The sequence below is a fragment of the Rhineura floridana genome, chromosome 8 (assembly GCF_030035675.1).
Source record: "Rhineura floridana isolate rRhiFlo1 chromosome 8, rRhiFlo1.hap2, whole genome shotgun sequence".
NCBI classification, from domain to species: domain Eukaryota; kingdom Metazoa; phylum Chordata; class Lepidosauria; order Squamata; family Rhineuridae; genus Rhineura; species Rhineura floridana.
In genome coordinates this window covers 48350813-48364095 of record NC_084487.1, presented here as the reverse complement: position 1 = coordinate 48364095, position 13283 = coordinate 48350813, and the positions used below count along the sequence as shown (strand labels likewise).

At 42.0% G+C, this 13283-nt stretch overlaps 1 protein-coding gene across 6 annotated transcripts in view; it reads left to right on the top strand.

Moving 5' to 3' along the window:
* Window positions 1-13283, top strand: part of TCF20 (transcription factor 20) — a 337827-nt gene that overhangs the window by 317665 nt on the left and 6879 nt on the right. For 4 of the 6 annotated variants that reach the window (XM_061639338.1, XM_061639337.1, XM_061639339.1 and 1 more), the window contains 2 exons: window positions 6081-6130; window positions 11428-11555. In XM_061639338.1, the coding sequence (XP_061495322.1) occupies window positions 6081-6130; window positions 11428-11511 (134 nt within the window). In that variant the 3' untranslated portion in view covers window positions 11512-11555. The remainder of the gene's footprint in view (window positions 1-6080; window positions 6131-11427; window positions 11556-13283) is intronic. The other 2 variants (XM_061639340.1, XM_061639341.1) reach the window with 2 other exon arrangements.

Sequence of the window (13283 nt, the reverse complement as noted above, 5' to 3'; positions counted from 1 at the left end):
CTCCGCTCAAGCCGTCTCCTATCTTGCTTCATCGCTCTTAGCTCCGGAGTATACCAAGGAGCTGTATGAGCTCTACAAAGGAGAGGGCGCGCAGGAGCGATCGTGTCCACTGCCCGGGTCATCTCTGCATTCCACAGATTAGCCAGGGCTAATCTATTATGATGTTGTTTTCTGCTTCTACCCTAGGAAACTTTCAAGTCAAATATCTTGGTTATTAGAAAGGATTAGAAAGTGCTATCTCTGGAAGTAGGTATTTTTTAAAGCTATCAGTTGTGAGGAATTCCTGACCTTGAGTAACCAGTATTTTAAACTTTTTTCAGGGAGGCTGGTATCTATTCAGGGTTCATTTATTATTTATTTATTTATTTATTTATTATTAAATTTGTTAGTCGCCCATCTGGCTGGTTGTCCAGCCACTCTGGGCGACGTACAAGATAAAACAGTATATAAAACAATTAAAATTTAAAAACAGTAGAAAACTAGCCCATCTCAAACGCCCGCCTAAAAAGCCAAGTCTTCAGGGTTCTTTCGGAAGCTCATTATAGACGGGGCATGGCATAGGTCACTAGGGAGAGAGTTCCAAAGGGCGGGGGCCACTATTGAGAAGGCCCTCTCTCGAGTCCTCACCAGCCTAGCTGTTTTGACTGGTGGGATCCAGAGAAGGCCCTCTGAGGTTGATCTTGTTGAGCGGCATCCCTGTCAATGCTGGAGGCGCTCCTTCAGATGGGCTGGGCCACAACCGTATAGGGTTTTAATGGTTAAAACCAACACCTTGAATTGGGTTCGGTACACAACCGGTAACCAATGCAACTCCTTCAACACAGGAGTGATGTGATCTCTATGGCGGCTGCCTGCAATCAGATGCGCCGCTGCATTCTGTACCAATTGTAACTTCGGAACCGTTTTCAAGGGTAACCCCACATAGAGCGCATTACAGTAGTCTAGGCGAGTGGTGATCAGGGCATGTACCACCGGTGGGAGCAGATGATTGGGAAGGTAGGGGCGTAGCCTCCGTATCAGATGGAGTTGATACAGAGCTGCCCGGCTTACAGCTGAAACTTGAGCTATTATTACGTGAATCAGCACTGACTTGTGTGAAGAACTAGGCATACAAACTTCAAGCAGTCAGTTGCTACTAATTGGACCTCCATGGCAGTAACAGCAGAAAGACAATTGTTAAATAATTATTGGAAGAAGAGTTGATTATGTGTCCAAGGTTGGTCTGGCTAAGGAAGATATATCTTAACAAAACATTTGGTGTCATCGAGTGATGCTGTCATTATATAAACAATATATCCAGACTGAAACATAAACAGCATTCCCCTGGAATACCAAATCCTAGCAAGCCAGCTTCATAACCCATGGTTTGAGTTGGCGTGTTTTGAAACTCACTTAGGGCAGGGGTCTCCAGACTATGGTCTGTGGATTGCCAGTGGTCTGTGAGCTTCATTCAGGTGGTCCACAGTATGTCTGTGAAGAACACTTACAATTTAAATTCTGTGGAATGCTATTTAAATTAAATGGTGGTGGACAGATTAAGATGGTCCACCGTCAGAGATTAATGGAATCCACTGGATTCCTGAATGCCCTGGGGGAGTTCCCAGTAGATAGAGCAGATGACCCCATTGAAGCCCTTCTCATGCTGTGGAACAGCGAGACGTGCCAAGCTCTTGACATGGTTGCCCCGAGCGCCCTCTCTGACATTGTGGAGCCCGGTTTGCACCTCGGTACATCAATGAGCTAAGGGCAATGAAACAGGCTGGACGACGGCTAAAGTGCAAGTGGCGAAGTGAGGCTGATCAGGCACGAGTAAAACATCATAACCGTGCCTACTGTGTGGTGGTGAGGGCAGCAAAGAAGGCCCACTTCTCTGCCTCCATCACATCCTCAAGTAGCTGTCCAGTGGAGCTTTTCCGTATTGTCAGGGGTCTGTTGACATCAACTCCATGAAATGGAGTTTTAGACCCTTCAGAGGCCCACTGTGAATTGTTTGCAAGGCATTTTGAGGGTAAAGTTGCTCACTTCCATAGCAGTTCTGATGCCTCATCCACACCTACTGAGGTCCCAAATGAGGTGTCCAGTGCAACGTTTGCTGCAACCTCTTGTGATCAGTTTCAGTTGATGTGGCCTGATGACGTAGACAAGGTGCTTGCGATGCTGCTGCCAGTCCTCTCGACCCTTGCCCTTCTTGGCTTCCTAAAGCTTGCTGAAGGGGTTTAACCAAGTGGATCCAGAGTGTGGTCAATGCATCATTGCAGGAGGGAGTGGTTCCAGCCGCCCTGAAAAAGGCGGTGATCCGACTGCTCCTGAAAAAGCCCACCATGGACCCATTGGTTTGCGACAATTACCGACCGGTCGCAAATATCCCCTTCTTGGGGAAGGTGATTGAGAGGGTTGTGGCGCAGCAATTGCAAGTACTCTTGGATGAAACAGATTATCTTGACCCATTCCAGTCTGGGTTCAGGCCTGGTTATGATACTGAATTGGCCTTGGTCGCCCTGATGGATGACCTTTATCGGGAGAAGGACAGGAGGAGTGCAACCCTGTTACTCTTACTTGATCTCTCAGTGGCTTTTGATACCATTGACCATGGTCTGGGCTGACTTGGTAAAATGGGTATTGGAGGCTTTGAGGATCCCCACCTCAGACCACCACCTGTCAGCTCCCTCCAGTCAGGATCCTGGTTTTTATTTGTTCTCTCACTGGCTCTAGCATAGATGTTGCAAGATCCCACTGCTAGGCAGTACCACCAGCCACTCCCTGTAAACAATACTGCCTGGGGTCTTTGCCTTAGTCTCCTTCTGGCTTATTGTTACTTTGTATCTGGGTGCAGTTGCAGGCCACAACCCCCCTGTATCTTTGTGCCAATAAAGCATACAGCCCTGGGTTGCCCTGGATACTTGATGATACACTATCTCTTCACTGCTGCCACCATTGATACTGTTTCCCAACCTTGGTAATTATGCTGCCCACCCTTCTGGTCTGTGAAAGCCCCAGCCAAGGATCAGGCTTTTGGTAAACCAATAAAGATTTATTTATAAACACCAGGAAATAACAAGATTACTTATGGGATATTTAACAAGCGTATGGTTTCATATATTGTGTTCCTCTTTATGTTTCTAGTCATATATAATCTGCCTCAATGCCAGCCAAATATAATCCAACCCACAACCAACTCCAATCAACCCAAACTCCACAACCAACCGAACTCTCAAACTCCCTCAACAGCCCTCTCATTTATACCTTCAGCCACTCAAACGCTCAGCCAATCATCATACAGCATTCTTCAGCATTCTAGCCCATGTACTCCCTCCTCTCACTCACTCTACTTACCACACTTATTCTACAAAACCTGCACTCACCATATTTACAGTAATATCTACATACAGGGACATCACAGAGGCACTGTTTTACAGTGGTTCCAATCCTATCTCCAAGGTCGTTTCCAAAGAATAGCATTGGGTGATTGTCTTTCGGCCCCCTGGCAGTTGTGCTGTGGGGTGCCACAGGGTACCATCTTGTCCCCAATGCTGTTTAACATCTATATGAAGCCCTTGGGAACAGTCATCAGGAGATTTGGGGCAAGGTGTCAGCAGTGAGGTTGGTGTTTCGCGAGTTCGGATAATTGGTCAGTTGCCTGCTTTGGATTGGATTGTACTCCCTCTGAAAGAGCAGGCTGGTAGTCTGGGGGTGCTCCTGGATCCATCTTTGCTGCTAGAGGCCCCGGTGACCTCAGTGGCTAGGAGTGCCTTTTACCAGCTTCGGCTGGTGAGACAGCTGCGGCCATTTCTGGACAGGGATAGCCTGACCACTGTTGTCCATGCACTGGTAACCTCTAGACTGGATTACTGTAATGCACTCTGTGTGGGGCTGCCCTTGAGGTTGGTCCAGAAACTGCAGCTGGTGCAAAATGCAGCGGCGAGACTGCTCACTGGGGCAGGGTATCGCCAACATGTCACCCTGCTGCTGAAAGAACTGCACTGGCTACCCATTTGCCACCCGGCAAAGTTCAAGGTTCTAGTTTTGGTTTACAAAGCTTGGGACCAGGATACCTGAAAGACCGTCTTATCCCTTATATACCCACTTGATCACTGCACTCTGCAGGTGAGAGCCTCCTGCAGATGTTCTTATCAGAAGGTCTGTTACACACAACATAGGAAACGAACCTTTAGTGTGGCGGCACCTACCTTGTGGAATTCCCTCCCCTTAAATATTAGACATGTGCCATCTCTGTTATCTTTTCAGCACTTACTGAAGACCTTCCTCTTTCAACAAGCCTTTTAAGTTGAGACCTTATCACAGTCTGCGTCCGTGTTGGAATTGCTTTTTAATATGTTTTTCAAACCTTTTTTTAAAAAACAGTGTTTTTAACCTTTTTTAAAGATGTCTTCAAGGCTTTTTAAAAAAATGTTTTTAAAGATGTTTTGTTTTAATGTATTTTAAAGTCAGTTTTTATTATGTTTTAATGTGTTTTTAGTGTTTTTGTTTGCTGCCCTGGGCTCCTGGTGAGAGGAAGGGCGGGATATAAATAAAAAAATAAATAAGTAAATAGTAATACAATGTAAAAAATAAAAGAAGCAATAAAAATACACTTAATCATAAAGCATTGAGCACAACACATTAAACAATTGCTACAGCAGGCAGAAAAATCCTTAAGTGGTCTGCCAAGACTCTCAGCAGTGTTCAAATGGTGCAGGGGGAACAAGTTTGGGAAGCACTGGACTAAAACCACAATCTCCCAGGCATTTTAGCATGTGTTTTAAATTGTTTTTATATTGTTTTAAATTTTAAAATTGTGTTTTAAATTGCATACTTGTTTTAATGTTTTTGATTGCTGTAAACCACCCAGAGAGCTTCGGCTATGGGGGGGTATACAAGTGCAATAAATAAATAAATAATCAATCAATCTATCTATCTATCTATCTCTGGTCCACAGGAGACAGTAAGCCAGGATTCAAGAAAAGCAACTGCTGCTGAAATCCCCCTTGCCATACAACAGAAGCAGTGGAGAGCACAGTAGTCCAGGGCTTGCCCAGGATTGTGCCAGCTTGTGCATGCCATACTAAACCAGTATTCCCCACTGGCTGGGGTGGATGGGAGTTGTAGGCCAAAATATCCGAAGGGCACCAGGGTGGGAAAAGCTGTACTAAACTATGGTCTCATGTTATGTGTGAATATGCCCCATGTGTTTTGAATTGTGGCTGCTAACTGGGATAGATGCTCTTCTTGGCACACCACGCTGAATTGTTTTAGTCTTTGGTAAGCTTCTTTCTTTTTATCCAGCTCAGAGCTTTCAGCATGGAACACTGACATATTCCTTGCAGCAAAGGAAGCTGAGCCAAAATAAAAAAGAAAACAGTTTTTTCCTTGTTAATCTCATGCTGACTGTTCGAACAGATTGCGACAGCAGGAGGATATGGTTATACCACATATTTAAGATTGTTTCAAATTAGCGTGATTTCATTTACCACCATGAGAGTCAATTGGAGCTGGTAGGAAATTATGGGAACTAGATCCATTAATGGTTTCCTAAGGACTCGCTGTCCTAATAATACAGTTGAAATTTGACACACACACACACACCCAAAAAATAGTTGAAAGAATGTTAAAGCACATCAGAATCAAAGGTCTGAAGCTTGAACTGTATGCCCTAAGGAAGGATCCCTCAAAGAAGCTATTTTTAAGCAAAATTTATTGTTGCCAAGTTTGAGCATGGAATCAATCTATTTAAAAAACCTCTGCAGTGACTTTAGAATTTTGAAAAAGATGTTTGTACCACACTGGTTGGCTTAACAACTTCATGCTTGAAGGGGAGATGAGTAAGCATGTTCCTAGGAGTCTGAGTTAGCTAAGGCTAACTATGCACTGTACATGCTTACAGGTGCCCATCTCCCCTTCAAACATTAGTGCTTTCTATGCTGTGAACACCTTTCTCGTATTATGAGAAATCATTTATCTTTGGAGATGAAGAAAAAGATGCAACATTTTTATCAGACATGTGGTTTAAAATCAATTCATGCCAGCTTTGGAAATGGTGACTGTTTTACAAATGATTGTACTTCTGTTTTCTTCTCTTTTAGATTGTTTACTAAATGAAGAGAATTTCTCAGTGAGGTGCCCCAAGCACAAGGTAATATTATCAATTTGTCACTGCCCTTTGCTATACTCATCATGGTTTTTAAGACGATTTTGTATCTGGACAGTGTTTTCTAAAATACTGTGCTCCTAGGCCGTCTCTTCATATTGTGTGTATATGTTTCTACAGGGTAGCATTCTTTGAACAAACAGACAATATGAGACACTTCATATTGTCCTTATTCTATGGAATTAACTGATTACAATCTGTATTACTGTTTCCTCTGTGAAGCTAGCTTCATTTCATGGCTTTTGTACTGAGTGTTTTTCTTTGACTGTAGCTGTTCAGTGAATGTTTCACTAAAACTGGTTGTTAGGAGATAGTCTAACATTAAAGAGAAGTGTAGAAATGGATGGGAAGCTGATTGGAAAGCTCCTGTCGTCAATTAATCTGTTGGAGATGGGAATCAGTATTAGCTGCTGTGCTGAGTATAATTGGCCAGCTAATTCTAATCCTCTTGTTCAGCTTCTGGGCATATTGGTAAAGCACAAATAATGTACTTTTCGTTATATAGCTAGTTAATCTAAAGTTGGATGAAAATTAGTTTTAGTGGAGAACAATCAATATGCAAGAGATTTGGTGATTTCTGGCATGTCTGCAAGAGGACAGTTTTAAATATAACATACAGAAATTAATGTCCTTCAGCTTGCTTTATAGAGTATAAAGGTGTATTTGGGATTTCCTCCCTTGTTTCTTTAATCATGGACAGTAGAGAATCATAGAATCATAGAGTTGGAAGGGGCCTTGTAGGCCATCGAGTCCAACCCCCTGCTCACAGCAGGAAATCCACAGCTAGAGCATCTCCCGCAGATAGCTGTCCAGCCTCTGCTTGAAGACATCCAGCGAAGGGGATCCCACCACCTCCCTAGGCAGTCGGTTCCATTGCCGAACTGCCCTTACTGTCAAGAAGTTCCTTCTAATGTCCAATCTGAATTTATGCTCCTGCAACTTAAAACCATTAGACCTAGTCCTACCCTCTGGGGCAGCAGAGAACAAATCTGTACCCTCCTCTATGTGACAGCCCTTCAGGTACTTAAAGAGTGCAATCATGTCGCCCCTCAGCCTTCTCTTCACCAGACTGAACATGCCAAGTTCCTTCAACCTTTCCTCATAAGACTTGTTCTCCATATCGGCTATCATCCTCGTCGCCCTCTTCTGAACCCGCTCTAACTTGTCTATATCTTTCTTAAAATGAGGCGCCCAGAACTGAACGCAGTATTCCAGATGAGGCCTGACCAATGCAGAATATAGTGGGACTATTACTTCCCTCGACTTGAGGGAACAAGGAGTATGGAGCCATTTGAAGACCAGCCATCTGCCTCTGTGAAAGAAATCTATACAATTATTTGAGCAGAAACTTATTTTGCCAAAGCTGAATGCTGCTTTGTTAAATGGCAATATTTGAAATACAGATACTTTCAAGCTGATAGGTCATGTCACATGAAGACTTCAGAAAACTGCAAAGCTGAATAACTGAATGAAGACTGCACATTATGTCTTAAGAGTTATTACGGTTATATTGGGTAGTGTTGACCCCTTTCAACTCAAACAGTGTTTTTCCTCAGTAAATGTACCAAACTGATGATTTTATAACAAGACTAATTTTTGAGGAGCAAAATTTACCAGAATTCAGGAGAGAATTCTGAATAGTGAAACACCATAACATAAGTGGAGGTAGATGCCTCCTTATTAATTTATGTGACAAATGAACATTTAGCTGCAGCAAATAATTGATTTTAGTGATGAAAAGCTTTGTTTTTGTTGTGGTTTTTTTACCAATTTTCTCAACTGCCTTGTGGACTTATGAATCAAAAGGCAGAAGATTAAAATATATTAAATATTTAAAATAAATATATACGTTAAGAATAATATAACAAAAGCAGAGAATAACAGTGTCAAACAAATAAGTAACAGCACATGGCTCTGATAAAAATGTCACTGACAATCATTCATTCATTCATTCATATCCTGCACTTCTTCCCAGTAGGAGCCATGGGCCGCAAACAAAATAATAATAATAATAATAAAATTTTATTTCTAGGCCGCCTATCTGGCCGAATTAACGGCCACTCTAGGCGGCGTACATAGATTAAAATATAACATAGAGTAAAATATAACATATAATACAAAACAACAATAAGTATACTCAATCCAAACCTACCCCCATCATACAAAAATTTAAACTAAGTTCGATGCCTCCCTAAAAAACCATGTTTTCAGTTCTCGGCGGAAGCCTGTCAGGGAGGGGGCATGGTGGAGATCATAAGGCAGAGAGTTCCAGAGGGCGGGGGCCACAATTGAAAATGCCCTCTCTCTGGTCCGCACCAGCTTAGCTGTTTTGACTGGTGGGACCGAGAGAAGGTCTTGGGAGGCTGATCTCATTTGGCGGCCTATCTGGTGATGCTGAAGGCATTCCTTTAGATAAACTGGACCAAAACCGTGTAGGGCTTTAAAGGTTAAAACCAACACCTTGAATTGGGCCCGGTAAACAACTGGTAGCCAGTGCAGATCTTTAAGTACTGGAGTGATATGGTCTCGGCGGCGGCTGTTCTTGATCAGACGTGCCGCCGCGTTCTGTACCAGCTGTAATTTCCGGACCGTCTTCAAGGGTAGCCCCACGTAGAGCGCATTACAATAGTCTAAGCGAGAGGAGACCAGGGCATGTACCACCCGTGGGAGCAGATGGACAGGGAGGTAGGGTTGCAGCCTTTGTATCAAACGTAATTGATACCAAGCTGCCCGGCTCACCGCCACGACCTGAGCCTCCATGGACAGCTGGGAATTAAGAACAACACCGAGGCTGCGAACCTGGTCCTTCAGGGGCAATCTTACCCCATTCAACACCAGGTCAAAATCACCTAACTTCCTCCTATCTCCCACAAGCAGTACCTCGGTCTTGTCGGGGTTCAGCTTCAGCCTGTTTCCTCCCATCCATTCACTTACGGCCTCCAGGCACTTGGAAATGGTAACCACAGCCATCTCTGGTGAGGACTTAAATGAGAGATAGAGCTGAGTGTCATCCGCATATTGGTGGCACTGCAGCCCAAATCTCCTGATGATGCTCCCCAGCGGCTTTATATAGATGTTGAATAGCATGGGAGAGAGGATAGAACCCTGTGGCACACCACAATTGAGAGGCCAAGTGTCTGAAGCCTCATCTCCCAATGCCACCCGCTGGTGCCTATCAGAGAGATAGGAATGGAACCACTGTAAAACAGTGCCTCCTATTCCCATTCCCCTCAGGCGATCCAGGAGGATCTAAAAGCACTAAACACACTTTAAAACATCATAAAAACAGACTTAAAATACATTAAAACAAAACATCTTTAAAAACATGTTTAAAAAACTAAACTCATCCAAATGTTCTTCTATATGGGCACACACAAACACACACACCTCTCTCCCTCTGTATTGGGAAAATGTGCTATGTAGTTACGTATTTGCTTATATCTCATTTATTTTTAAAAGATTTTGCTTATATAGTTTATTTTTTTAAATGATTTTGCTTACATAGTTGCTTATTTACATTATTTATTATTCTCCTGCTAAGCATAGGGCGGTGTAAGGAACTATTCAGGTTACTGAAACCCCAATCCCTTGTAAACTTATAGACTTGATTTCTGGCACTGGAGACCCTTTCTGGCATCAGGTGTACATGCATACACCTTTCAAACTAATCTTCACTAGAAATATACAATTTCTGGAAATTTTGAAGCCATGGGGTCTAGTATCTCTTTGGTTTTGCCAGTTTATGAGGAGCAGGCAGAAACAATAAAAACAAAAGAAACCATCAACATATTTATCTACTTACTTATTTATGAAATGTATAATCCGCTCTTCCTCCCAAAGGACCCCAGAGACACAAGCAATAAAACATCTAAAAACATATTTGCGAAAGTAAAACAAAGAACATTATTATATGTTCTGAAAATTATGATGGCTCCTTCAGTCCTCTACAGTGTCCATCACAACAGCTGAGAAAAAGAAAGGGCTGGGGAACCAAGACTCAATGAATACTACATGAAATTTAATCAGTCTCATTTTCTGTGATATCACTATCAGTTTCTGCTGTTTGGTGTTGCTTCGTACTTTCTCCTTCTCACACTTCTTTGGGGCCTAGTCAAGAGGACAGAAACAGATCACCAACTATGCCAACATGAGGAAGCCTACAAGCAAAGAAGGCACTGAATTCTTCTTCCTTGTGTCAGTGGTAGTGCCTCCTGAGGCAGAAATGCATTTTGTTCCTGCTTTTGAGAATTGTAGTCTCAGTGTGTAACTCAGGACTTGCTTGTCCTCAGCGTACAGAATTGTAAATGATCTGATACTGTACATAGTCTTACTTAAAAGTCTTCCTGTTAGTAGGTTTTTGAAATCATTTTGGGGGAGTAAATATATGGACACCTTGTTTTGAACATCATTCATCATTCTAAAATATATTTCATAATCAACATTTTTTCAATTTTTCAGAAAAAACAAAACATGCTTCAGAAAAAAAGAGAAAAGGCTGTTGTTTTTAATTTTTTTCCTTTTTTTCCCCAGGCCACATCTCTAAACCATAAAAATAAAACTGAAATTCTCAATATACTGATTTTTGCGCCCAAATTTTTTTTTGCTGTTTTTCTACATTTGAACAGAACTATGGAATATGTATAACCTTGTTTATAATCTACCTCTTGTTTCAGTGGAGGGTCAAGGCACTGTTGTCTAAGATGTAGTCCTAGTATAGAAAAAAGTATCTGTTTTAGAACTGAGATGTAGTTAAAAATAACTTTTAAGTTGGGAAGCAGAGGGCTTCTAGACATACTATTTGTTTTGTGATATTAACACTTTATGTCACAAAGTGATCCCTTTAGTTAAGATATGAAAACTAATTATATTCTGTTACAATTACTAATTATATTCTGTTATTTTCAAGATGAAACTAGTTCAAGTTTGACATTTCTGATATTAATAGTTAAAAACATCTGATATCAGAGAGCAAAAATCTTTTGCAAAATGTTCTTTCAGAACACTCAAGGAAGATATTTTTAAAAGCTTTTTGATACTCAATTTGGATGGTTGTGATTATGTAGGGAATGCAACACCATTTTCTTGCTAAACTCTGTCTATTTCTTCCCCTGAGAAAAGTACCAAATGCTGTCATGCGGAAATCCTGTATGAATGATCTGTGTTTGGTTCTCCTACTGATGCTGATTTCTCTCTTTCATTCTCCATATATTCCTTTTTTTCTTCTCTTCTGCTTCTCTTCTTTTTATCTTCTTTCCCCTTCACCTTGGCATACTGGACATCAGCCCCTCCCCCCTTGCTCTCTTCCCTCCTTGCAGAACAAGATGGTGAAAGGCAGCCTCAGCACAGAGCAGTCGGAGCGGGGGTGAGGGGGGAAGTGTGTTCGCGGGAATCAAAATAAAAGCAAGCACAGGTGAGTTGAGGGAAGAATGCTGAGTTTCTGTTCCTACCTTCCCATTTTGAGGGAGAAATAGGTTGTGGTCTTGCTATGCAGAGATTTTAACTGACTTCAGGCAGATGTTGTTGTCCTTGTATTTTGGTACCAAGCTGACCAGTTTACCAGTGAAGGGCAAAACCGAGACAAAGCCCGTTTCTGAAATACCCTAAATGACTATTGTGTTTTTCTACATTTCATCTGTTTTGTCTATTTTTGTAAATACAAAAGATTGGGTGAAAAGTAAAAAAGCTTACTTTTCATCATTTGATTGACATATTTGATTTAGTTTAACATTTTTTTGAGCTCCAGTACGTCAAGATCAGTTGTCTGCCTGTCAGCAGTCTCATGCACAGCCTAGTACAAGTGACTAGAGGGGGGAAAGGCGCTGATTAAATCTGCATAGCATCATAAGCATAATGTACTTTCAATGTTCCAAAAGAAGCAACCCCCTCCCCCACAAAAACAGAAACATCAGAAACAGAGAGCTGCCTTTTCGAGTTCAACAGAAGCACTCGGAACCCTGCGAGGGACAAAGCCTCATATAGTCTGATGATGGGTTAACTTTGCCTACTAGTCTATGCTATACATACACTAGGAAGATTGTTACAGGGCAACTCCTTATGTCATCTTAAGGGAAGAAATTCTCATGAACCCTGTAACAGCATTGTATATGACTACTCGGGGGGGGGGGAGAAGAGCCTGCCTAGCTTCCCTTTTCCTCTCAGCCATGTTGATTCCTTTCTTTCCCTCACTGCCATGCTGCTGCCACTAGTTATACTTCCTGACCTCCTGAAGCTTTGAGGCTATTGCACATGCCTGTCCAAGGCCAGGAACAAGGCCACATATTCAGCCTCTATAAATGCTGCTTGGTTTGATATGACATAAAGCCTGAAAGCCAGTAACTCTTTAGGGCTATAATAAGGGGGGAGAGAGAGAGAGAGAGAGTGCGCACGTGCGCGCGTGCATATGTAGTTGCCATAATGTAGCCCAGAGGTGGCTTTCTGTTCAGCTCTGCCACTATGTCAGTGGAAATGTACCTCTTTCCCTGGAAGCAATTGTTACTTCCCACAGACAACTAGGTTGAGTGCCGAGTTGCAAGTCTGAAATACATAAAATGGGTTTTTAATCTTAAGATAGTTACTTTTGACTGGTATCCTCCTAACACAACATTCAGTTCCTTTTGTATATCTAAGTATTTTTTAGGGGGGGGGGATAGGCCAGCACTATTATCCTCATTTTGTGGACACATCAAAATCCTGAGACTTAGTAGCTTCCTCCAAAATACACACACAAATAGTTATCTAAAAATAGAAGTTCAGTATCCAGACTCTTTGTGCAATACCATTCTCCATATACACTGTTTTAAAACGCAATTTAACCACATGGAGCTTGTTTGAAAGTTAGCATTGAATGTTAATTTCCTGATGGCTACTTCACTGTGTCTTGTCATGTATGACGTGGGACAAAAATATTTATTTAGCTACAAATACATTCATATGAACAAATTTAGATTTATGGAGTGGATATTTTCCTTAAGAGACAGATGATCCAGGTACAATGTCTTTCACAGAGAATAAGGGAGATACCTTCAGTGTTTGTGAGCAAGGCCAGCAGTTAGTATCTTTAAAGCAATGATTGTTACAGAGGGGAGCACATATATTTTAAAAACATTCCATAAACCTTGCTGCCATCAGAGTTGATTCA